This window comes from Propithecus coquereli, unplaced genomic scaffold, assembly GCF_000956105.1.
Source record: "Propithecus coquereli isolate 6110/MARCELLA unplaced genomic scaffold, Pcoq_1.0 Scaffold19, whole genome shotgun sequence".
NCBI classification, from domain to species: Eukaryota; Metazoa; Chordata; class Mammalia; order Primates; family Indriidae; genus Propithecus; species Propithecus coquereli.
The window spans coordinates 858,264-883,939 of NW_012143856.1; the positions used below are offsets into that span (position 1 = coordinate 858,264).

The window sequence follows — 25,676 nt, forward strand, 5'->3', positions numbered from 1 at the left end:
TGGTTGGCCCTGCATATGGTCTCAGATAGTGCGGAGTTGCAGCTTCTCCTCCCTTCACACTGACCGTCTACCACAGAACCCGGTTGAGCATTCAGAATAAATGTAATGTTCCAAGGGGGAACAACCGATCAACTGCTGTGACACCACTATCACTTAACTTACGGTCATTTCGAGTAGCTGAGATGATTTCTATCAGCACCTAAGTGAGCTACAGCTATAATGAAATGCCTAATCTGCTCACTCAAAGTACACCATTTTTTCAATCAAATTTGACAGCTTTCAGGGACACAGCCCTGACCTGAAGTAAAATGGGAAAATCTCCAGAATTCCAGGCAAATGGGTATAAAGAGGAGAGTCTTTCATTCCCGTCTCTGGAATTCCTCAATCTTGACTGGAAAAAACCAAGCTTACAAAACAGACTGGTCATGTACAAAAGCTTTTAGCTTTCTCAGGCCTCTGGATAATGCAGGGGAAAGAGTGGGGTGAAGGAGACGGAAGCCCACGTGTACACCATTAATTTTCACATATCTTTTGAGAGCAGAGCTGAGAAAGATACACGCTGGTGTTAGTGAAAGGTTTAACATAGAGCTGTGGTCAATTAGCAGGAAAAAAAAACTTCGGGAGTTTATTTCCTACATTAAAATCAGCAATGAAAAGCCGCATAGCCAGGTTTAATGCACAAATGGTCTGAACATCACAGAGAAAGTGTGTCCTCAGAGAATTAAGCTGCATGAGGAGATTACTGAATAACCAAAAATAATCTAAAATGCATCTACACCACTGATTTTCAACCCCAGCTCCTCCTTAGAACCATGTGAAACGTGCTGTTAAGAAATACTGATTCCAGGCCCTCATCCCCTGAGAGTCAGATTCAATTTGTTTGGAGTAAGGCTTATGCCAGGACGTTTTTATTAAGCTCCCCAGGTGATTCTAAGTGCAGGCAGGGTGAAGAACCACTGATTTGGACCAAATGTCATTACAGCACTAATCCCTACAGCAGAAAAATCTTTCTCATGTCAGCTAAAAACTCTTTAGTTATTGTTTACATATAGCTAGTGATGCTGGTGGTAAAGGGTGGAGTGAAATTGAACTATTTTATTCTCATTCATTCATATTAACAAGAACAAGCATATCATGGATAAATTAAATCCATAGGTAACCCAGAAATTTCATTTGACCAAAAAGCTCAACCTGCCATTCAGTGTGATGACATGGCAAATTCTCGGGATCATGGAGATGGAATGGAGCTTTGAAGCTGTCTAGTCCAAACCTCTGCCCAGATGGAGGGAAGGAAGCTGGCATTGCTAATACGGACTGTCTCCTTTAATGCTCTCAGTAAGATGCTCAAGTCAGTATTATTATCTTCACTTTCAGAGATGGGTAAACTGGGCTCAGGGTAAATGATTTGTCTGACTGACAAAGCTAAGAAAAAGCAAGAAGAGGAATCAAACCCAACTTTTTCCATTTTCAGGAAAGTTTTAACAGCATCTCAGATGGATGGTAATTGATACTCTTCTTGGGCACTTCCTGTATCTCTCAGTGTTGGGGCTCAGAACACGACACCCCAAAGTGTGGCACTTTGGCTTGCTGAGGACTTTGAACTAGAGGAGATAAAGATCGCAGAAGCAAAGTCTCTCTCTGACCTCCTACTCTCCTGTCCCTGTCCTCATTCTTCCCTGAAGTGAGCTGTAAAAACCAGAATTCCTCTTCCATAAGGTGGCTCATAGAAACTAGAACCCTTCTTCCCCAAAGCAAGCCATAACACCCAGAAATATTACTCTAACCTTCCCCTGCATTTCTGTGTAACAGCTGGCCATACAAATTTTCTGACCTACCTTGTCTAATGGTAGGTCATAGGACGCTCATTTCAGAGGGGTCCTGCCCAAGAGGAAGGAATGCTGCACAAAGAGGCCAAGAAGAATCTGGGCAGACAGGCTTTGCTAGGTTTTCCCCCAGTCTATTACCATTAGATTATACCCTTTTGTCCAATCACATTTCTACATAACTATACAGTCTTCGTCAAATCTAAACATAAAAATGGACAGTTTTCCCTGTGTCTTTGGGTCTTAATTTCTGGAGGCTCCTGTGTATTATAAAGCTTTGATTAGATAAATGTGTTATACTTTTCTCTTGTTAACCTGTCTTTTGTGTTGACCATGCCCCTTGTGATGAGGAGGAAAAGGATCACATCTTTCTGCTCCTACGCAGCTCACTTCTTAACAAAGAGGTTCATTTTTTTTTGTTGTTGGGAAGGCTGAATTTTTACAAGTGTTTCTTTTTCTGAGTCACAAAGCTGTTTCTCCATCTATCCTACTCATTGATTCTGGCTGTATTTTCTGGAGCAAGAAGAGCAACTTAGGCTCTCTTTTACAGAATTACTAAACATGTGTTCAAATCTATTATGTTTCTTCTGAGATTTCTTTTCTCTAAGCTACACATCCTCATCTTTTTGTAGTCATTTCACATGGTTCTAGAACTCTCACAATTTTAGTTGACCTCTTCTGATATTCTTGGGAGTGTCAATGTGCTTCTTAAATGTGGTGCCCAGAGCCAAGCATGACGCCTTTCAGGTTTGACTGGTCCAGAGTACACTGAGTGTCAGCCAGTGGTTGAGAGGAAAGGCTCTGTGGAGGCAGGCACACCTGGGCTCATTGCCCGTCTTCACCACTCACTAGCTGAGTATACTTGGATGATTTGCCAAAACCTCACTGAGCCTCTTTTCCTCATCTGTAAAACAGAAATCTTAAAGCCTAAATATAAAAGCTATAATCAGAATGTGATGAGGAAATGTCTGTAAGTATTCAGTAGTCCAGGGTACATAGTAAATGTTCAATAAATGATAGTTATTTGTATTCCCTTAACTCGAAAATGTAGGCATATTAATCAGTCCAATATTATGCTAATGTTTTTAGAAGCCACATCTAAAAATCACGGGCTATGTTAATGTCAAATAAAACCTTTAAGCATTTATCTACAAATTGAGATCAGGATATGTCTCTCATATCTCTAATTTTACAATTTTTTAAAAATCTAAGTGAGAGATTTTACTTTTATCTCTGTTCAATTTAATCTCTTCTTTTTTGCTTTTTTAAAGCTCTGTTTTGTTCCATTCTGCAATGCTATTTTGAATGTTCATTCTGTTAGTCTTAGTGTTAGCTTTTTTGCAAGTTTTATGCCTACCTTCTATAAACATCCTTGATTAAAAGCCTAAGACAGAGCCGGGTTAAGTTTGAAGCCCTCAGCTACACCACTGGAGACATCTAGACATCATATTGTGCTGTTAATCAGTAGAGCTTGTGCATTGTGGCTCAACTATCCGTAAATTTATCCACCTACATCTCAAATGAGCCACATCTCTAGACCTTGACCACAATGATATCATAAGAAACTGCCAGATTTATTTATTCATTTTGCCAGTTTTTTCATGTAAGCTTTTCAACCTCATAAATAATTTAACTTACTTTAATAATTTTTACTTACTTTTCAAATAAATATTTTCCATCATTAACTTGTTCTAGAGGATTCTGCAATCTTTTCAGTTCTTCCTGTGAAAAAGGAAAGATGTTTCTTACAAATTGACACGAGGTATTTCTGGGCAATGTTATTTGAGGACGATTGTTAGTAAACTGAGATAACACACCATCAAGAGTTCTGGAGTTTGCAATGGTTAAATGTTTAAACACACAACAATACAATTTGACCCTTGATCGAATTAGAATACAGTACTGTCACTCAAATTGTATGATTTTTTAATCACTAAAGATAATGCTTCCTGTTATTTTTCCAGAGCCAAGATATGTTTGCATGGATCTACCTACACTCTTTCCAAATTTACCCTGTCAGCAGATTTACCTTTGGTGGTTGCTGAGTAAGAGACTCAAATGAATGTGTGCTGGGTTTAACCATTCAGCAACCATCCTCTCTTGTCTCTAGGTGACTGTTGCCAACCTCCTCCCCATAGCCCAAGTGCTCAGACACACACACACATGCATGCCACCCATGTCCACACCTATAATCCCTGAATTTCAGGCATCTGTAAGTCTCTGTAAGAAGTTTCTGGCCACAGGGATGCAATAGAAGTTGGCCCAGGTTCCTGGTGAGACTGCTGGTTCTGTCTTATTAATCACAGCAGGATTTAAGGAAGGCTCACAGAACTCTGTTCCTGGGAAGACCACCATTCCCCGAGGCCACACCACGTGCCACCACCAAAAGCTGCTAATGTGACCAGCCCCAAGGGGAAGCCACAGTTAGATCTAATTACTCCTTTGCTCCTAAAAGACCATCAGGACTAATCTCAACATGTTTATAACCTACAAGACATCAAGTCTCCTAGATCATCCCCATTATACAATCTTTGTAACCTCATTCTGCACTGTACATTCCGGAATTTCACCCAGTCACCCACCTCTCCCCATCCCTCCAGCCTTTACCCTGGCCCTTTGCAACTTACAGTCTATCATCAGCAGAATCCTGTATCCCCTCAACTTTTTTCAACATGCTCGTAATTATCTTGCCCTAAGTGAACCACGCCTCACTGTTCTGGGACAGTTAAGTTTGTCTTAGAGATCAGAGAACTACTCAGAAAAGTATATAGAAGATTTGCTGGTGACAAACTTGACTGAGTCCCTGAGCACTCCTTCTCCCATGCAGTCCTCTTTGGAAGGGGCCATCTCTCCCCCACGTGCTGCATGCTGCATGGTGTGGAGAAGAGATGGGACCCTCCTTGCTCCTCATTGCTGCTTCCAGACCTTTTCTGCTCCTACAAAACCTCAGCTCCTCTGGAAACACCCCTACTGCCTTTTCTAAGCCTCTGTCCTCTTCGTTACCTATCCTCATTCCTCAGGGGGTCTCATTCAGTCTCACGGCTTTAAATTTATATTTGCTGACCTCTCCTCAAAACTCCACTCTTCTGCATCCACCTGCCTACTCGACAGTTCCATATGCATGTCTGACAAGCATTTCAAGTTCAAAACCAAAGTGTTGATTTCCCTGCCTATACCCTCCTACCCAAACCTCCTTCTTCACCACTTCTTCCTCATTTTGGCAAATGGCTTTCACTATTCACCTAGCTATGCGGAGATAAAACCTAGGAGTCAGACTTTACACATTTCTCCCTCTCACAATCCATAATCAATCAATGAACCAATCTTCCAAAAAACATATTTGGAACTTGACCACTTTTCAGTCTGGCCTAAGCCAGCCAATATAATCTCCTAATCGTCTCCCTTCTTCACATGTTAGTCTGCTTCAGTCATTTCTCCTGACACCAGCCAGAGTGATCCCACAGTACCTGGGCTTTCTTTTTAATTGGAGTAAAATGTACAAAGAATGAAATATATCATAAGTGTGCAATACAATGACTTTTGTCAAATCATACATTGGTAGAACCAAAGCCCAAAACAATATATAGAACATTTCTCTCACTCCAGAAAGTTTCTTTGTGTCCATTTACAATCAATTCCCCTCTCCCAAAGGCATCCCCGTTCTGATTTCTATCCATGTAGATTAATCTTGCCTATTCTAGAATTTCATATAAATTTATCTGTTCCTTTGTGCCTGGCTTTATTCACTCATCAGTATATTTTAACATTCATCCATGCCATCACGTGCATCAGTGATTTATTTCTTTTTATTTCTGAGGAGTATTCCATTATATAAATACACCACAACGTATCAATCCATTCTCCTGTTGATGGACATTTAAATTGTTTTCAGATATTGCCTACTATGAATAAGGCTGCCATGAACATTCTTGTGCAAATCTTTTTGTGGATGTATGTTTTCCTTTCTCTTTGGTAAATATCTAGGAGTGAAATTCTCCATCATAAAGTAGATGTATGCTTAACTTTTTAAAAAACTCCTGTTTTTGTAAAGTGGTTGTACTAGTTTATATTCCAACCAGCAAGGTATGAGAGGTCTAGCTGCTGTACATCCTCACCAACATTTGATGTCAATCTTTTTAGTTTTAGTCATTCCAGTGGATGTGTGATATCTCATTGTGATTTTAATTTGCATTTCTCTGATAATGATGTTGAGTATTTTTGCATTTGTTTTTTTACCTGAGTTATATAACTTGTATTTATTGAGTTGTAGGAGTTCTTTGCATATTTTTGGATACAACTCTTTTGTCAATGTTTGTATTGCTGATATTTTCTCCCACATAGTGTCTTTTAACAAACAGAAATCTTTCATTTTGAGGCATACAACTTATTTTATTTTTGTTATTTAGTATTTTCTGTGTATTAAGAAATATTTGCCTACCCCAATGTCGTAGAGATAGTCTCCTGTATTTTTTTCTAGAAGTTTTATAGCTTATTTATATTTAGGTCTATGATCAATTAATTTTTGTGTATGGTGTCTCGTAGGGACTAGGATTCATTTTTCTTTATATAGATACGAGCATATGTCTACTGAATGGGACTTCTGTATAAACCATTGTTTTTCTGATACAAGGGAATAGACTCTACTGGCATGTGGCTTTTGACCTTTGCTCTTCCTTCTTCTTTGCCTGCGTTATAGTAATCCAGAGTACAGAAGCCATTGTACCTACAGGAAGAAGACCTATTTAAAGATAGTAAAATAGAAAGAAAATAGGTACCTGGGCCTCTGATGAAACTATGGAGCTACTGCATCAACCCTGATCTGCCAGCATCTGAACATATTGTCATGTAAGAAAACCAAGCTACCAACTTATTGATCCATCACAGTGAGACAAATATAGACAAGTGATACACACTTCCTGTTTATAACTCTCCAGTGGTTTTGCATCACTTTTGGAATAAAATCAAATTCATCGCCATGGCCTACAGAGCCCCATGTGTTATTAATATGAACCCCTACCTATCTCTCTGACCTTGTCTCCTACCACTCCCCATGTGCATAACGCACTCTTCTCTAGCCATATTGCTCTTGTGATATTGCAGAAACAGCCACAATTACTCCCTCTCAGATCATTTATCTTTGCTGTTCTCTCTGCACAGAACACTCATTCTCCTTATCCTCACAAGGCTCACTCTCACCTCATCCAGGTGTCTGCTCAAATATTGCCTTCTCAGAGCAGTCTTCCGTGACTGAACTTTAAAATGTCACTCATCATTCATTATGCACTTACCATGCTTTATGTTTTCATTCGCTTTTTTATGGTTCTTATCACTTCCTAATATATTATATTTGTGTTTCATTATTATTTGTTTCCCTCCACTAGATTGTAATCTCCATGGAAGCAGGTTTTTGTCATATCCACCACTATATTTTCAGTGCCTGGAATCATGCCCAGCACATAGTAGTTGCTCAACCAATGTTAATTGTTTAAACATTACTTCAGCATTTGAAGAAGAACTTTGGTTTATTCCTCTGGGTTTTGAACTGTGGGGATTTCGAAGTGTGAGGAACCCTGGCACTGTTATAAAAGTATTTGCTGAAGGAAAAAGATAACACAGCAAAGAGTATAGAAGGAAAGAAAAACAGCAAGAGGCTAGAGCCCAGGTTATGCTGTGAACTTCTGGATCAGACTGGAGTTTGAAACCAGCATATTGATGGACTTTTTAGTTTTGCAAGCCAATAGACTCTTTCATTTGCTTAAAACACTTTCAGTTAAGGTTTCTTTCTGTTTTCTTTATTTTTCTTTTCTTTTTTTTTTTAACAACTGAAAGAATCCTAACTGAGAAGTGACAGCCTGAGCCAAAACCTAGTGCTACTGAATGCAAAATTCTAAGATGAGTCATAGAAGTATAGAAGTTCAGAACAGGGCAGTTGCTGTTGTGTGCTTGTTTTGTTTTAGCAATGTCTTAAAAATGTCTTCTTCAGAAGCCTAATGAATAAAGCAGGTCATGGTCTTCAGTGCCTTTTTATTAAAGTCTGATGCTTCTATAGCAAATATTGGTATAACAAATCCCACATGAAGAACATTTCTGCAAAATTTTATATTAAATATTTATATTAAAGAGAAGTTTTTTCATTTTGATTCAATACAATTTATTGTTTTATTTTATTTTTGTTATTTGGTATTTTCTGTGTCCTAAGAAATATTTGCCTACTCCAATATGGCAAAGATTGTCTCATGTATTTTCTTCTAGAAGATTTACAGCTTATTTACATTTAGGTCTATGATCAATCTTGAATTAATTTTTGTGTCATATCCACACGAAAATAGGGATTGATATTCATTATACACTGTAGAAGACACTGTTTCGCTATTGGATCTCTTATAAAAAATGGAATGAAAGAGAAGTATATCTTAGAATTTAGTGCTAGCGTATATTTGCCCCTGTTTGATATAATAGTACACCTGTTCATCTACAATAACAACTCATAAGTCTTGCAGAGGTCGTTTACTCTGCCTTGGCTATTAGAATCTTAAGCTAAATTAAATATTTACTTGCCATAAGTATTCTTTGCAGGTTGTTAGTATGCTTATCTTCCTCCTCTTTCAGTATATGATATGTGAACATCTTTATTTTAACTCTCTTATTACATGTGTGCTTTTCACAGTAAGTAGAAGCAAACACGAAATAGGCAGAGTACATATGATAAATAAGTAGAAAGATAGAGATGATAGATAGCTAGATAGACAGATAGATTATTCTTTTCAGTCATTCACACGGCATTTTATTATCAGGGTAAAACTTACTCTTCATCCCTATAGACCCTAGTTCCTTATTCTAAGAATAAGTCTCCTCCATTTTCTCCCATCCTTCCCACCTAATTCTTTATCATATCCTGCCCCACCTCCAATGACATAAGCCATAAATCTGGGTTATATATACTCATGTGTAACTTAACAACAAGGAAACATTCTGAGAAATATGTTGCTAGGTGATTTCATCATTGTGTGAACATCACAGAGTGTACTTACACAAATCTAGACAGTACCGCCTAGTACATACTGAGGCTATGTGGTGTAGCCTATTACTTCTAGGCTACACACCTGTACAGCATATTCCTATACTGAATACTGTATGCAGTTGTAACTGAATGTTAAGTATTCGTGCATCTAAACACATCTCACACATAGAAAAAGTACAGGAACAATAAGATATTACATCTTGTGGGTTGTAATGATACGGTTGTTCTGGGTAGTACATGTGGTCCATTGTTGATGGACATGTCATTATGTGTCACATGACTGGAAAGGCTCAGGCTTGAAGCAACTTTTCTACAGAATGGAAATAATTTGAATGAGAAATCTTAATTATTCTTGGAAAGCAGAGGTGATTTTGGAGGTTATAAACATTTTTTTTTACCCTTTGCGTTATGATTAGCAAAGAGATTGAGCTGTTGGCTGTCCTGGTACTTTCTCCTCTAAGATGAGCCTGTGGAATGCTTTCTTCTGTTCTTTTTCTCTGGGGACTTGGGGGGCAGGAAGAGAAGAGTTTTGCACTCTGTACCAGCCACTCTCTTTTCCTTGGTTCTTTCATTGCAGGGAGCTTGCTAGGTGGGGAGGGCTTTCATGCAGTACTTTATTCAATATCCGAGTATCCACGTTCTAGGAAATCATATTAAACATAAGGTCAATGACTAACAAGATCTTTCTGAACAGCTGCTCTGCTGACAATTTGGAGGATTGATTTCATCATTTGGTTGTTTAAGCTAACTATACAGAAACGCTTCAATTCAATCGGCCTGCAAGTTCCAAAACATGTCCTCATTTTCTCAGAGATGGATAAGCAAGTCGAATTGCTCCACATATCTTTGCTCTGAGTTTCACTCTGAGAAAGTTTTGTTTTAATTTACCATTAAAAACATGTGCAAATTGGTCTCTGCCATCATTGGTTTTTCCTACTGTTTCTGTTTGTCTCTGATTTCATGTCTGGCAATGCCATTTTTCTACTAGAAACCATCAATGGCTCCCTGTTGCCATCAGGATGGATTCCAAACAGCGCAGCCACAGTCTGAGTGACAGGGTCCGGCTGTTCTCTCCCCACTCCACCTCATCTGCCCCTGCACACACTTCTCTGAGTCTGGTCAAATGAAACTCACACAATCCCAGAACTCACATGCTCTCTTCCTGGACATTCAATGACAATTTGTCCCTAACTCTTCTACTGGCCTACCCCAGTCTTCTTTCAAGAAGACGTCAACTTTACCCTCCTCCATGTAGGTGTTCCCAGTCCAGCAGGAGGGTTGATCATCCCACCCTGCTTCCTCAGCAATCTACAGTGACTCCTATTTTAGCATTTTTCTCTTTACCTGCCTCCTCTACTCAGCTCCCTGAGATCAGGGATGGTGACTTACTTGCCTTGATGTCCCCATTTCCAAAATGAGACAATTAAGAGGTGTTTAATAAATATCTGCTGAATAAGTGAATTGAATGTATAGTTCCAACTAAGATGAAAAGAAACTTTAGTAGCTTAATGGCTCAAAAAAATCCCAAGAAGTTTTATGTCCTCTGCTGATTATTCTCTGTCCCTCCAGATGTAGACTTGATTCTTCTCCACTCTCCTCTGTGCCCTGGGAGGCTCATAATTTTGGACTTTATCAACCAGGCCCCTTTGTGCTGTGGCCTTGGGTGCATCTGAGCAGAAGGAGGCACTGGCATGAGACCAGAGGGCGGCAGAAAAGAGAAGACGGAGTGTTTATTCTCTTTGCTCTCCTCCCTTGCTGGAGATCTGTGGTTGGCAGTAACCAAAGGCCACAGCTACCACAGGGTGGCCTCTCCCACACGACAGTGCCGTGTTCTTCTAACTGCTCCCCTTTCTTGCTCCATCGAGGCCTTTCCTTACCCTCCTTCTCCTTCTCCCTTTTCCTCCCTCCCTTTGCTTCCTTTCCCTTCCCTTGCCCCATCCCTTGTGTTTCTCCCGACTCCCTGCCCACATCTATGTAAATAGTTACTTCATTAAACTTTTTTAATCACCCTTTTAAATTAGTCATCTGCCTTCTCCCTGGATCCTGGCTGATATGCTCCAGGAATCCTAGGTAGCTTTTGTTTGCCCTATTCTTGCAATTTCTGTTCTATATTCCAACAAATTCAACTAATTGTATTAACTAATCATGTTAATTAGCAGAGGAACATGTGTGCTTGATGACCGATCCTTGTAGGAGAAGCTGTGTCAACTCAAGAGCCTGAATCCAACTTTCTGGCTCAGTTTGACTCAACAAATAATGGGACAATTTCTACTATGCTCTATTTAGCTTCTTTCTTTTTTAAAATTTAGGCTAAGCCCCTCTGCTAAGTACAAATTGAATTATTCAAGTACAACCCAGACATACAGCATTCCAGATTCCTTAATCCCATATCTACAAATGAAATCGGTATTATGAGTGGCGTGGCTGTACTGTTATGGTGAATAATCAATTGACGATTTACCAGGCTTCCCACTGTCCTGAGGGTTGCTTTGAAGTAACTTGGATGTGAACCATTAAAGAAATGGTGGACACTGAATTTTCTTCTTTTGCGTCTAGCTTCCCCCTCATACCTTAAGCCTGCAGGTTTTTCTCCTGTCACAAACAGTGGGCTACAGCTAAGAAATTAGAAAAGCTCATCTCTGTGGCTACTGAGTCAGCCCCTTGACCTACCCAATAATAAAACACTGTTCTTAGTTTTTGTTGTTGTTGTTTTTGTGTTTTTTTTCCTGTCTCTACCACTTCTATTGTCCAGACAAGCAGGGCATGCTCTTTGGATAGGTTTAAAATCAGAAATTCACTTAAAATTGCATTTTCTCTAAAGCACACTAGTGTCTAAATGCCAACCTTTGAATTTTTTGGACTCACACCCTCACCATTTCATTGCCAGTACATCTCAGAGCATTTAAAGTAACTTAAAATGTGAAAACAATCTGCAATTTACTTCATCGTGCAGCTATGGGTGAGGAAACCTGTGCCACTTACATAAATCAGATTTTTGTGTTGGGAATAATTTCCTATTAACCTAAGGGTAACTATCTAGCAAAAATTAAAAACCAAAATGACTTTTGATGTTTTTGACTATTCAATCATTCAGTTAAATATTACCAAGCTTCCTCAGCACCCTCCCCACACTGTTTTTTTTTTTTTGATGGAAATGTAATAAGGGTAGTACAAAAGGGGATACTAATGTTTGCATAATTTGGAAAAGTAGAAGACATAAAATCTATACTAATTTTAGCTCTGCATCATTAAACATGAAATATTGATTATTGCTCTTTGCGACAGAATTTATGAAGCTAGCTAGGCTGCTGTGTCCACATAAAGTGATTCTGATGCTTTGCCCTCAGACCTCGGTGGCCATAAATGATGTTCCTTGGTGACAGCTGGGAGGCTGGCATTCTGATCCACAGCCTTAAGAGATACATTTCCCAGATTAGACCAGGAATGACCCAGCTGCACAGCCCAACTTCAGAAAATTAAATTGGAGGGAGTCCAAACCTCTGTTGAAATAACCGTGTGAATTACAATGCTTCCACAGGCCTTGTTATAATGTAAATGTGCTTTACAATTTACTGCCATTTCCCTTCTATCCCTGCTGTGAATATGGGCATTAATAGTCATCTCATATATTTAAAGGCAAAAAGGCATCAAAAATAAAAATTCAAGATTCATATTTTCTCCCTGTGGAAAGCAAAGACTAAATTTCTCTTTTTTTTTCTTTTGTCATTTTTTGCGAAAAGAGTACACATTTTGTTTATGTATTATGCATTAATGTTTTTTATGGATGGCAGAACTGTAAGTTTCACACAGGGAAGTTACCTTGTGGCTGAACATGAATCTCTTTGAGAGAAAAAAATGGCTAATAGGACATCAACTGCTCATTTAAAGGATTCATTCAGGTAAGTTATGGGCACATAAGGCACATATGAGGTGGTAGACTTAAAAAGAGATTTTCCCATTTCTAGCTCTTCAAGAACATTTTGAATGTCCAACGAGATGCAGAGGGGCTGTGATTTTATGGCAATAGTCACTGAGTGAGGTAGTCCTGGGTCTCACTGTGCTCACTCACAGTGTCATTATCATTAGCTGCCTCTTGCATAGCAAACTTAGAAACTTACAAATATAAGATATGGCTATGAGAATTGTTGTGGTAGCTCATTCTTTATTCTTGTTTGACCAAACAGGCCATGTCCATAGGCATTAGGACATGAAAGCCTTTGCCTGCAAAATGTGAGAGTGCCAAACACCTGAACCCGTTTGCGCAGATGCCAAGTGGAAACGTATTAAGTAAAAACCCAATTATGTCTGTTTAAGTCATTGTCCTTGGTCACTTTGGATCTCAGATTATTTCAGTCCCTGAGAATCCCTTAGAGTAGATGGGTACTCTGGAAGGGTACACCTACAACCAGGTCACCCAAGACAGTTCTTTGCCCTAATCTGAATAAGCACCTGCAAATGGTAATCCAGCTACTGTGGATCCGGGATGGTCAGACAGGATGAGCCAGCCCAATGTTATCTTAAAAAATACCCTTCAGGCCTAAATGTTCCCCTCTCCTTTCCCTAAGCTAGTGCATGATCTCCAAACTTCTGCTAGTTTTAGGTCACAGATGTTCTAAAGCTATCATTACAGAGTGAAGACCTAGCTCATTACAAAAGTCTAACCATTTCCATGAAATCTAGGAAATAAGAAATTGAAACACTATTGGTAATAATTTTTAAAATGGTCACTTTACTCAAAGTTAATTCAGCCTAACAGCAGGACAACCATGAAAACTCAACTGAGATTGAAATACTAGGTACAGACACTAGGGTGTAGACGTTTTTGCATCTCACATATTTCTTCAGTCTGAAAAGAAGAAAATTCTAGAGACCATGCTTCAGACTGAGAACTCAAAAACAAATAAGCACAGAAGCCAGCAAATAAACACCTCTCAGAATACAGACAGAATAGCAAATGCGGATAAGTGACACCTCACACCAACTACAGCCTCTCTGTGCCAAAGGACGAAAAAACAAAGTGCAGGCAATCAGAACAACATGTAACTCCCAAATTGTTTATACCTGATTCTGGAATGCATTTCTTTGTAGTGTAGAAAACACTATCTGGATTAGATTTTTTTTTGTCTTAGTCGAGTTGGAAAATGAGTTTTCATTTCTTATGTGTTCACCAAGTGATATTGTGAGGAGCAATGCGATGCATGCTGGGAAGAGCTCTCCTGACGCGCCCTGCAGCACCTCATACCCAGCTATCTTCTTTCCATTCCCTCCACTTCCACCCTTCTTCAGGACCTTGTTAGCTCTCACCAGGACTATTACATTGTGCTGCCTAATTGCTTTTCTTTAAGTACATTTCCAATAATTTAACTCTCCTACTCACAACCCTACTGCTAGCCTAAACAAAAATAATCTTCAAGATTAAATATACTCCTAACTCCCTACCCCCAGGGTTGTTTCTCTTACTCCTTCTGAAATCTTTCAAAATTCATCTGAAGTATGATTTTATATCTTTTAGCATTTTCTTCTGCAGAGAATTGCATGTCATTTCTTTGAATTACTTTTATTACTACTAACATTTATTCAATTTTATTAATACTAGGCTCCAGGCGCATTGCATGAATTATCTCTTAAAATTATGACTGTAGCCCCATAAAAATGGCAAAGGATGCAATTATTATTTCCATTTCTTGGATAAGAAAACAGACAGATTAAGTAACTTGGCCAAGGTCTTACAGCAGAAATGGGACGACAGCATAAGCAGTGATTGCAGGATCTAAACTTCATCGTCTCCACTCTTTTCCCATGATTGACATGGGACAGGCCACAGTGTGAATAGCAGCAGTATCTCACCAATGGTACTTGTAATGGAGAAGTTGTAATGTTCTGCGAAGTACTCAGATATACTGTTTGAACCAGATGTGTCACCAACCTGCTGTCTAACTTTAGAGAGCCAACTTGCCCCTGTAGGTCTCAGTTGCATCATTTGTAAGATGATGGCAATGTCCACTACACAGTGCTATATGAGGATTAACCAAAGTACCATATTTAAAAGCACTTTGTGTATTATAAAGTGCTGGCCATCTATATGACGATTCCTTAAGTGTCATACTGAGGACAGCAATTCTGTCTCATTTGTCTTGGCTTTCCTGTGGTGCCCAGCTCTGCTCCATTCTGGCTGTGTGATCTCGGGCTATGTGACCCCTTTGAGCCTCAACTTCATCATCTGTAAAATGGAGAAACTAATTGTACCAAATTTCAAGGGTTGCTATGAGGCTGGATGATTAAAAATACGCATTAAGTCATTCAGTCTTGCACCAGGCACATAGCAGGTGCTCAACAATGTGATTTACATTGTTACTTACATTTTTATTATTATGTGTCTCCAGCCCTTCTAAAATATGTGGGTCCATCTAGAAAACTTCTCCTGTCTCACTCTAAAACCCATTTCCCATTAGTCACCCAGTTCTGTCAATTCTATTTCTTAATTGTCTATGAACATACCCTCTCTATTTCTATGGTCCTTAGTTGAGACTTTATTGCCTGCCAGAATAGCAACCTCATTAGGACAATCATCTGCTTGGAGCCCTTCTCGATCCCCCTCTCTTAGCAGGTAGAGCCCCAGCCCCCAGGCGTGGCAGGACCTCATAGGAGGTGTGATGTGACCTGCTCCATCTGTCCCTCCTGCCCCTTCCTTTGACTGTTTTTCCTCCACTCCACTTAATCCTCTTGGAACATCCACATGTCATTAAAACGTGTCATGAACTCAAAAACTTGGAATGAGTCAGTCCAGGCTTGGGTTTAAATAAAATAATGATAAAGAGAACTTTTTTAAAAAAGAAATAAAAGGGTATGAATACATTGTAGTGCGTACGTTATCACCAAATAGCACAGCATCACCTCAGTTATCTGGAGAGCAGACTCTCAAAGAGCATTATGTGTTGGGACATAGCTGCACACCTGGATGTTAAGTCCTCTGTGTCCCGAAAGACCCATTGCACAGCACTGAGCCTAACCCCACCCATTTTGCCTTAAAGTCTTCATTTAGAGCCTTCTTTAGAAAATGATTCTTAAACAAACTTACTTTTATTGTTTCCTAACTTGCAGCAAATAAAGGAATTCATGAGAACGAGGTTATCGAAAGGTGTGACCTGAGGTGATCACAGACTAGATGCGGGAGGAAGAAACAGGAAAATGAAAAAGCAGATCATAAACTATATTTTCACTGAACACATAAAGGTTTCTATTGCCTGGAGTGTTGCCTCCTCTTGAAACTCTCGTGGAAGTTTCCCCCTCTGATGTAAGCTCTCTCTCCCTGAAATCTTACAGCTGGCTGTGTCCATGCTGGGTGCAGCCCTCATGTTGTCTGTATAGGTTGTATCTGATCCCCCTTACTATTGCCTGAGTGTTGGGAGCAGAGTCTTTCCTCCTCTCTGCCCACGAATCCTAAGTATCTCTCAAACTTGCAAACCTTATTTTGGCCCACTGGGATATGCCAGCAACAGGCCAGGGGTATGTGGACCCTGAGGCCAATATACATCTTCCCAGGATGTCAAGTTAGCTCCGCAGACAGTGAAAGCATGATTTTAAAATGGAATACAAAGTTTGTATTAATTTTAGAACTAAAACAGGAAGTCTCAAATAAAGTTTAGGCCTATACATGGCTATTTTTTCCTGTATCCCTCAACAATAAACACATTCACTATTTTCTGCCTTTGAGATTTCTGCATGGAGAATTTGATAAGCACTGCCCTAGCTAAGATAAAAAGTGAATATAATGTGTTTTATAACTAAAATGGGTGGAAAGTGAATAAAGTAAAATATAAAATTTACTTATGAAGATAACATATTTCTTTTAAACGCCATGGGCCTTTATTTATACTTCTCTTATGGTGCTCATTGTTCGTGAGGGAGGAAGGTGGAATCCATGCGTGTCTAGTGCCTTCTCCCTGTGTAAGATCGTGTGCAGCAGGCGTCACTGCTCAGGAAAGGGAAAGCTTGGGCACCTGGTCACTCACCTGACTCAGTAGGTGCTGCGCTATCTGAACTTGGCTTACAATCTCATGTGTACATCAAGTATCATAGATTTTAGCATCCAGCATAATCCTGGGCACACAGTAATAACTTAAGTGTTAAGAAGAGTATTCAATAAATATTCATTGAAAGAAGAAAGGGACTCTTAGCGGAGGCCACAACATAGAAAGTATGAAATTGAAGACAAAATTGAGAAAGAACATGAAAAAGGGAGCCACAAGCAAGCGAACTTTCCTTTAGTCATTTAATTATTGTTCCATTCATTATGTAACAAAAATATGACCAAGTTGTATGCGGGGAACGTGGCCAGTGTTCCCTGCAAAAAACCGGGTCCCTTTGGTAGAGTTGCAAGGGATAAGAAAATAATAGAGAGAAATGGAAAATGGAAGAAATAAAAGAATACACTGAGACAAAGATATAGTTTTATAAGTTTATAAAGATTATAGGCAAAGCGGGAGCTCAGGGGGCTCGGACGTCTCTGTTGGTCTCAAAAAGCCCCGAATGAGGTCTTACATGGTAACTTATAGAGAATAGCGAACAATTGTCAGGGGTAACAAATTTACATAACAACAGGTAGTTCTTCTCAGGTTAACAGATCTTCAAAAGGCTTTTGCAGAAGGGTTCTACAGATTCTTTAACTAATTCTATTTACGTGAGCAAATGGTTACAAAGTCTTTCAAAGGTTAATTTCTAAATTCTAAGGTAAGTTTATCATTTGAACAGAGGAGTTAAACAGAGATATGTAAGCTCCATGTTTATTAGGTTATTGTGAATGGAGACAGGTAGTCTAGAGTGGTTTAAACAAAAGCTTTGCTTTTGGCCCTTTGTGAAGCTGGCCTTTCCGGGAAGCTGTTTGTTCTGGAGTGCACTCCATCGTCAGCTCTCAGCCTATAGTTTTTAACAGATTCGCTTGTGCTTTACAAAGCAAATCCAATTCTTTAGGTCTGAGAAATGCGGCGCCTCGTGGGATACAGCCGCTACTGCCTTTCAGAGACGCCCTTCCAGTGTAACAGCATTCGAAATGCAAACCAGCACATTCACCTATGCCTTCAGGGCAAAGCTCTGTAAAAACTCCTAAGACAGATCCTGTCCCAAAACACGTTTAACACTAATTCATGGAGCAACAGTTGTAGGCACAAGGATACAGTGAGGGGAGGGGGAGATGACAAGAGGACACAGGACACAGCCCCTGTTCTCCTTCAGCTTGAAAGGCCTGGTATAACCAGAGGAGGGAAGGAATTTTAAAAATTGTTTCTATTCAAAACTGGGTTAAACATTTTGACATTCAGGACAGAATGCAGATCAGTCAAACAAGCCTGACTTTTCTGTGTATGAAAATAGGGTTTGAAAGATGATATCCCAGAGAGGCCAAGAAAGGCAATGAGTGGCCCACTGGCTCCTGGAGAGGCAGCTGCTGCTCACTGACCCACAAGAACAGTGTGTCTGCAGAATATGGAAAGGGCTATGAAAACACCACGAAAGCTGAAATGTAAAATTCCAAGGTGTATATTGGGGGCTTATTCATAGGAATGGCATTTATTGACAGAGATAGGCAAGGCAGGCATACAGATAAGAGAACAAAAGACAGTGTGTGCAACTCTGCTTTGTCATGTACTAAGTCAACACCATCACAAACTGGAGTGTCCATTTACCCCTGCATACTATAATCTATTAACAATGATTGGGTACCACATTGTGCCTAATAATACCAAAGGTAGATTGTGCAGAAGATTAAGTCTTTCTTCTATAGGTTCATCCATTCTAACTCGTGCTAATTTTCTTTTTTTCTTCCTTCCTTTCTTTCTTTCTTTCTTCTCTTTTTTTTTTTTTTTGAGACAAGGTCTTGCTCTGCTGTCGAGGCTGGAGTGCAATGGTGAGATCATAACTCACCATAACCTCTAACCACTGGGCTCAAACAATCCTTCTGCCTCAGCCTCCTGAGTAGCTAGGATGACAGGTACATGCCACTATGCACAGCTAATTGTTTTTTTAAAATATTTTGTAGAGATGAAGTTTCACTATATTGCCCAGGCTCCTGGCATCAAGCAATCCTCTGCCCTTGGACTCCCAAAGTGTAGGAATTATAGGCACAAGCTACTGTACCTGAACTAATTTTCTTGAATAGAGAAACCCACATGGAAGGGAATATTAGGTTTATATAAACAAACCATCACTTTTCAAAACCAATAAAAAATTCCCAGTGAGATGACTTTATTCTGCTCATATGTGAAATTTCCCATTAGTGCATCCCATTACATTTCATGATCTTAGCGATTGCCCCAAATTGCTTCATAACAAGTAGGTGAACAACCTTGATAAGGAGAAGTATTTTATTCTAAACTGAGATATGTCAGAATTGATATTTTTCCTTCAGACAGATACAGCAGAATATTCAGAACGAATGCCAAAATCCCAAAGAGGAAATTAAACCTCAATCGAGCTCTCTTCTATTAAAACTACTGTTACATCTTTTAGATGTGTAATCTCTATGTGCTCAAGATATTGACACACTGTTATCTAAAAACCAAGTGGAAATATACAGGGGGAAAATGCATGGTTTTCAAAAGGTGGAGGATGAGGAAAGAGAGAGGAGAAGGAATTCAAAAAATCACTGGAATAAAACATGGAATGGTATCTCTGCTATTCAGCATTGCCTAAATCCACAAGTGGTACTAACTCCCCAGTGCACAGCTCATTAAAATTCCCATTCCCAGGCTGGTGACTACTCTTCTCTCTTCTCCCTATTTACACTGAAATTACATACTGGCTATCCCTTATGGCTTTCTGTTCAATATGAAACTGTCAGACTCAATATCTGAAGTACTCAAACTGAGGACTGCATCCTATGTTCTTCAATGACTCTGTTCTTTGACTTCCTAATGCCTGCACTGTAACAACCATGTTCTCACCTATGTTGGAAAAGCTCTTCTGAAATGCATTCCTTCTTTGATAAAACATTTATGCCACAGTCTTTGGGTAAATGTTTCTCCTTTGCCATGTGGAAATCTGGCAGAGTCCTCTTTAAAGAATGTTCCTGGCTGGGCGTGGTGAATCACGCCTGTAATCCTAGCTCTCTGGGAGACCGAGGCAGGCGGATCGTTTGAGCTCAGGAGTTCAAAACCAGCCTGAGCAAGAGCGAGACCCCGTCTTTACTAAAAATAGAAAGAAATTAATCGGACAACTAAAAATATATAGAAAAAAATATTAACCGGGCATGGTGGCTCATGCCTGTAGTCCCAGCTACTCAGGAGGCTGAGGCAGGAGAATAGCCTGAGCCCAGGAGTTTGAGGTTGCTGTGAGCTAGGCTGACGCCACAGCACTCTAGCCCGGGCAACACAGTGAGACTCTGTCTCAAAAAAAAAAAAAAAAAAAAAAAAAAAAAAGAATGTTCCTGCCAGAATCAGCAAGAGAAACCTGATGCACACAATAGACTCCATCCAGCTAGCATTTGTTGAGAGTCCATTCCAGAGCTGGCCATTTTCTGCCATCAGCAGCTTTGAAGTGCTGAGGTGGGGAGACAGCCATCAAATCCACAGTGCCACATTTAGAGGCCATTATAATAATGCCCAGCATTTACTCAGATGCAAATTGAGTGAAGCCAAGTGCATTCTGGGACATCCCCTTAAGGGAAAGAATCCTGACATTTCATCCCGCTATTCCACACACAAGAGATAAACAAGATGCTTACTTTAGGTGAGCAGGTCGCAAAAATATCGATATAAGTAGTTATAAGCTTTAATAGACCTTGGAATCCAATTAGCTACAATTTTGTGGTGGCCAAATAATTTATGATAATTGCAAATTCATTAGATTATAATTTGCTACAACTAAACCTATAGATTTCCTGATACCTTTAAAAACGTGCATTCTCAAGGTAAAGTATGGCATTTTCTGTGTTCATTGCTACCAAAATCATCTAATTTTAACAATTTAGAACACATCCTATTACTTAAACCTGGATCATTTTGAGGTTTTCCCTGTTAATGCAAAGACATAAACCTAAGAGCATTGCACCATCTTATTAGGCCTTTCGATTTCAGCAGCTGTCTGCAGCTAAAAGCAATCTACTGTGTGTGCTTCAATGGCACCCTGTTCACCTCTACTCCACAAACAAAAGCAAATTCAGAGAATGCACACATATACTCCTGTAACCATCACCCAAGTCAAAAAATAGAACTTCACCAAATGTCACAAGCCCCTTCACATGCCCCATCCTGACTACAACTTCCTCCCTCCCTCCAGTACTAACCACTATCACAACTTACATGGTAACCACTCCCTTATATTTCTCTATAGTTTTCTCACCCAATAGTGCATTCTGAAATACTATTGTTTAGCCTTGTCCATGCCTAAACCTTTGTATTTTGAAATAATAACAGAAAAATTTCCAAAAAAATGTACAGATGGCCCCACTCATGCTTCACCCCTCTTCCCCTAATGTTAGCATCTTGCATAACATAACTACAGCTGTGACATAATTAGAAATCATATTTGGTCTCTGGCCTTGGCACTTGATCCAAAGCTCCTAAAATTCTTGCAATTTCCTGAGTGATAGGGGTGATGGGTACATCTTTTGTTATAATATTTGGTCTTAATCCCTGGCTTCTTACACAAGAACTTCTAAGACCCTTGGGATTTCCTGAGTGATAGAGTGTCTTTCTGTATGCTAATGAGATGACTGATGAATGGTCCCTACACAGCCTCAGGATGAGGGTTGGTTACCAGAGGAAACAACCATGTGATTAGAGGGGTTAAAACTTTCAGCTCTACACCCTGACTCTGGAGAAGGGAGAGGGACTGGAGATTATCTTCAACCGCCAATGACCTATGATTTAATATATCAACTGCCATGTGAGTTGTATTTAACTCAGGCTACTTTTGAGCCCTGGGCCTCATGAAGCAAAACCCTGCAGTTGGTTCGTGAAAATCTAACTTGTTGATGTTCTTATTGTTACGATTAATATTGACAATTTAATTCTAAAAATGTGGATTGTGTTGCATATAACTCATGCACTGAAAACAATAAAAAATAACAAATTAGAAAGTATTGTTTTATTTTAATAAAACACAATGGCCCCAGGGAAAAAATTTTTTTCTAGTGTGGCAGCCAATGTGTTAATATGTTGTGCTTATGTAATGGACCCTCCATTAAAAACCTAGAAAATGGGGTTTAAATTGCTGGTGAACACTTGGAGGTCCTGGGAGGTTGGCACACCTGGAGAAGGCATGGATGCTCTACACCTCCTCCCATAAACCTTGCCCTATGCATCTCTTGTTCCTGAGTTGCATCCTTTATAATAAACTGTGAAAGAAAAATAAAATCCTAAGCCCCCCAACCAACTGAATAGACCCACTCTTGGCCAAGGGAACACCAGAGAAAACTTAAAAACTGAATTCCTGGCCATGACAGGATGGGAGGCTGGACATGCTTCTAACTTATGCCCCATCTCTCATCAACCACCATTAGACTTTCTTTCCTAAGGGACAGAAACAGAAACTAGGCTTTGGAGAGACTTGCTCCACTGCCAGTTTCAACAAACCTCATGACTGCCCCTCCTTTTTGTGTTTTCAATACCACAACCAACCAGCCTTCTTTCCTAACAAGAGATCACTGGCCACAGAATGGTTCTGGCCAGTGTATGGAAGCTGCACACAGGGGGCTTTCATGTTCTCTGCTTCACCTTTTGATGTCAGAGGGCCAAAAACTCTACCCTGGGATCATGCTGACACCACCATTTTTTGAACACGTAACCCATAAAGAGGCATGAAACTCAGTTGTGCATGTGCATGTTTCTCCTTTCATATATATTCATCTCTCCTATAGCTTATAAATATGTATATTTGGCTACCCCACTCAGCATAGATTTCTTTATGCTTTTCCTTATGCCCTTTACCACTTCCTTGAAGTGCCTGTTTCTAGCCTTTGGCTGGAGGCTGTGCTTCCCAGCCTGTCAGAATGGCCACCTGCAGGCTGCAACGATTTATGGGAATAAAACTCTCCTTTCCAAATTTATGAACTTCATGATTCTTCAGTTGATAAAACCAATAACAGTGAGTAAAGCATTTCCCTGAGTTCTGTGAGCTGTTATAGCAAATATCAAACATGAGGAGGGGGCTGTGGGAAGCCCCAATTTGTAGCCAGTCAGTCGGAAGTATAGTGTCAACCTGGGACTTATGAATGGCATCTAAAGTGAGGGCAGTGTTGTGGGACTGAGCCCTTTAACTTGTGGGATCTGATGCTAACCCCAGGGACATAGTGTCAGAATTGAATTGAATCACAGGGCACCCACTTGGTGTCTGCAGAGAAATGGAGAATTTGTTGGTGTAGGAAAATGTACACATTTGGTGTCAGAAGTGGTGTGAGTATGGAGAAACAGGTTTGGTCTTCCCTTTAACAGTACACTATGAAAACCATGAAACTGACATTGATACACTTCACAAAGCTTATTTGAATTTTATCAATTATATAGTCACTCATTTGTGTGTGTGTGTGTGTGTGTGTGTGTGTGTGATCATATAGGTAGCTTTGGGTAACTGCTACTATAATCAAGATACATAACCGTTCCATTACCACAAGGCTCCCCTGTGCTGCCCCTTTATAGCCACAACCACCTCTCCACTCCCAAATCCTAGCCTCTGGCAGCTATTAATCTTTTTTCCATCTCTATGATTTCATTATTTTGAGAATATTCAAGAGTGAATCCTTATGTCATGTAACCTTTTGAGCATGTCTTTTTTCCCACAGAACATAATTTCCTTGAGGTTCATTCACTTTGTGTGTATCAACAGTATTGTTCCTTTTCATTGTTGTGTAGTATTCCACAATATGAATGTATCCCGGTTTGACATTTACCCACTGAAGAACATTTAGGTTGTTTCCAATTTTGGGCTATTATAATAAAGCTGCTATGAACATTTAGGTACAGTTTTTTTTATGAATGTAACTTTTTATATCTCTGAGATAAATGCTAACAATTATGGCTTGTATGGTTAGTACATTTTTCATTTTAAAAGAAATTGTTAAATGATTTTCCAGAGTGATTGTTCCATTTTGTATTCATTCCCAACAACAATATATGAGTGATCCTATTTCTCTGCATCCTTGTCAGAATTTTGTTTCCATTTTTTAAAAATGTGATATGTTTAACATCATATGTTTAATATTTAATTTTTTTTAGTTTACAGATTCCCCATCTATCTCTTTTCCTTACAAATTGTTTGTTGAAGAACCCATGCACGTTGACCTTAGAGTTTTTCAAACTAGATTTTACTGGGTGTATGCTCATGGTGAAGTTCAACAAGCAGCTGAGTCCAAAGGCTTGATTAGATTTTAGTTGCTTTTTTCTAGGCTTTAGGTGGCAGCATATTCTATAAGGAGGTTCATAGGGTCTGGTAGTCTTTATATCTCTGTTGATTAGCAGCCTTTGAAGCACAGTATCTAAATCCATTCATTTGTGGGGGTTGCAAAATGGTTGTGTTAATTATACAATTTTATTGTACTTATCATATGAAATGATTTTTATGAAGAAACTTTCTTTTATTTACTATGTGCATACCCAGTAGTGCACTCATATAAAAGAAGCAGGATAAATCTTGATTATTCTCCTTTACCAATTTTCAATGAGATGAATTCATTCTTTGTCATCTTGCAAAGGTGGCCAATTATTTTTTTAACATCACTAGAAATTCATGAATGTAAATAAATTTGATGAGTTGCTTCTTATTATTAAATAGTGGATATTTCTAATTACCATTGTTTTTCCTATTATTATAACCCCAATTAGGTGCCCCTTCAAGTTGGTTTCTGAATCTTTTTGACACAACCCTATAGTCTCTGATAACTTCCTGGCTATTTGCTCTGACAAAATGGTCCAGGCTTACATACTTCCTGCCGCATCCCAGAAACAGACACTTCTTCAAGAAGCCCTGGTTTCTTTTAGTTGGGACTTATATTTTAATATTATAATCTGGGCACTAGGATATCCCCTATCTGAAATGCTTAGGACCAGAAATATTTTGGATTTCAATTTTTTTTTTGGATTTTGGAATATTTGCATATATATAATGAGATATCTTGGGAATAGGACCCAAGTCTAAACAAAAAATTCATTTGTGTTTCATGTACCCCTTATAGGCATAGCCTGAAGGTAATTTTATACAATATTTTCGATAAGTTTGTACACTCAACACGTGAGATCAGGTGTGGAATTTTGCATTTGTGGTGTCATGTCAGCATTAAAAATGTTCCAAATTTTGGAGCATTTAGGATTTCATATTTTTGGATTAGAGATGTTCAATCTGTATTATCACATTAGTCATTATTTCTGGAACTTTTCAGTAGACACAGCTAGAACGTGTATATATAGAAAAATACCTTATGGGCTCATTCTGATATTTCCAATTCAATTTCACGATTGCAGGGTTTTAACTAAACCTTTTTCTATAGTACCTCCATCTTCCAAATCAAAGTCCTAGTTCTCAAGGACATCAGGTGATAGAATTAGAATATTGCATACTCATTCCCCAATTGTATTACACCCATTAAAACTTACACATGCAACATTACAGATACTACTACCACTGACTATGACTACTAAAAACAGTTACATTTTTATATATGTTATCTTCTTTTTCTATCCCTACTTCTTTAAGTAGTTTCATTATCTCTACATGATTGCTTATTTAATCTTAATTTTTCAGTGAGTATATATTGAATGTTTGCCATCAGTCCATAGGCTCATGTCTCTCTAGTCATTTTGACATCTAAAGTTTATTCTCTAGTAAATTTCTCAAGGGCCTCTTAG

The 25,676-nt window shown here is 39.1% G+C and overlaps 1 protein-coding gene across 1 annotated transcript in view; it reads right to left on the minus strand.

Annotated features, from left to right (window-relative positions):
• LOC105809167 (schwannomin-interacting protein 1) overlaps nucleotides 1-25,676 on the minus strand; it is an 886,964-nt gene that overhangs the window by 675,984 nt on the left and 185,304 nt on the right. The window contains exon 2 of the mRNA XM_012642921.1: nucleotides 3,481-3,545. Coding sequence (XP_012498375.1) covers nucleotides 3,481-3,545 — 65 coding nt within the window. The remainder of the gene's footprint in view (nucleotides 1-3,480; nucleotides 3,546-25,676) is intronic.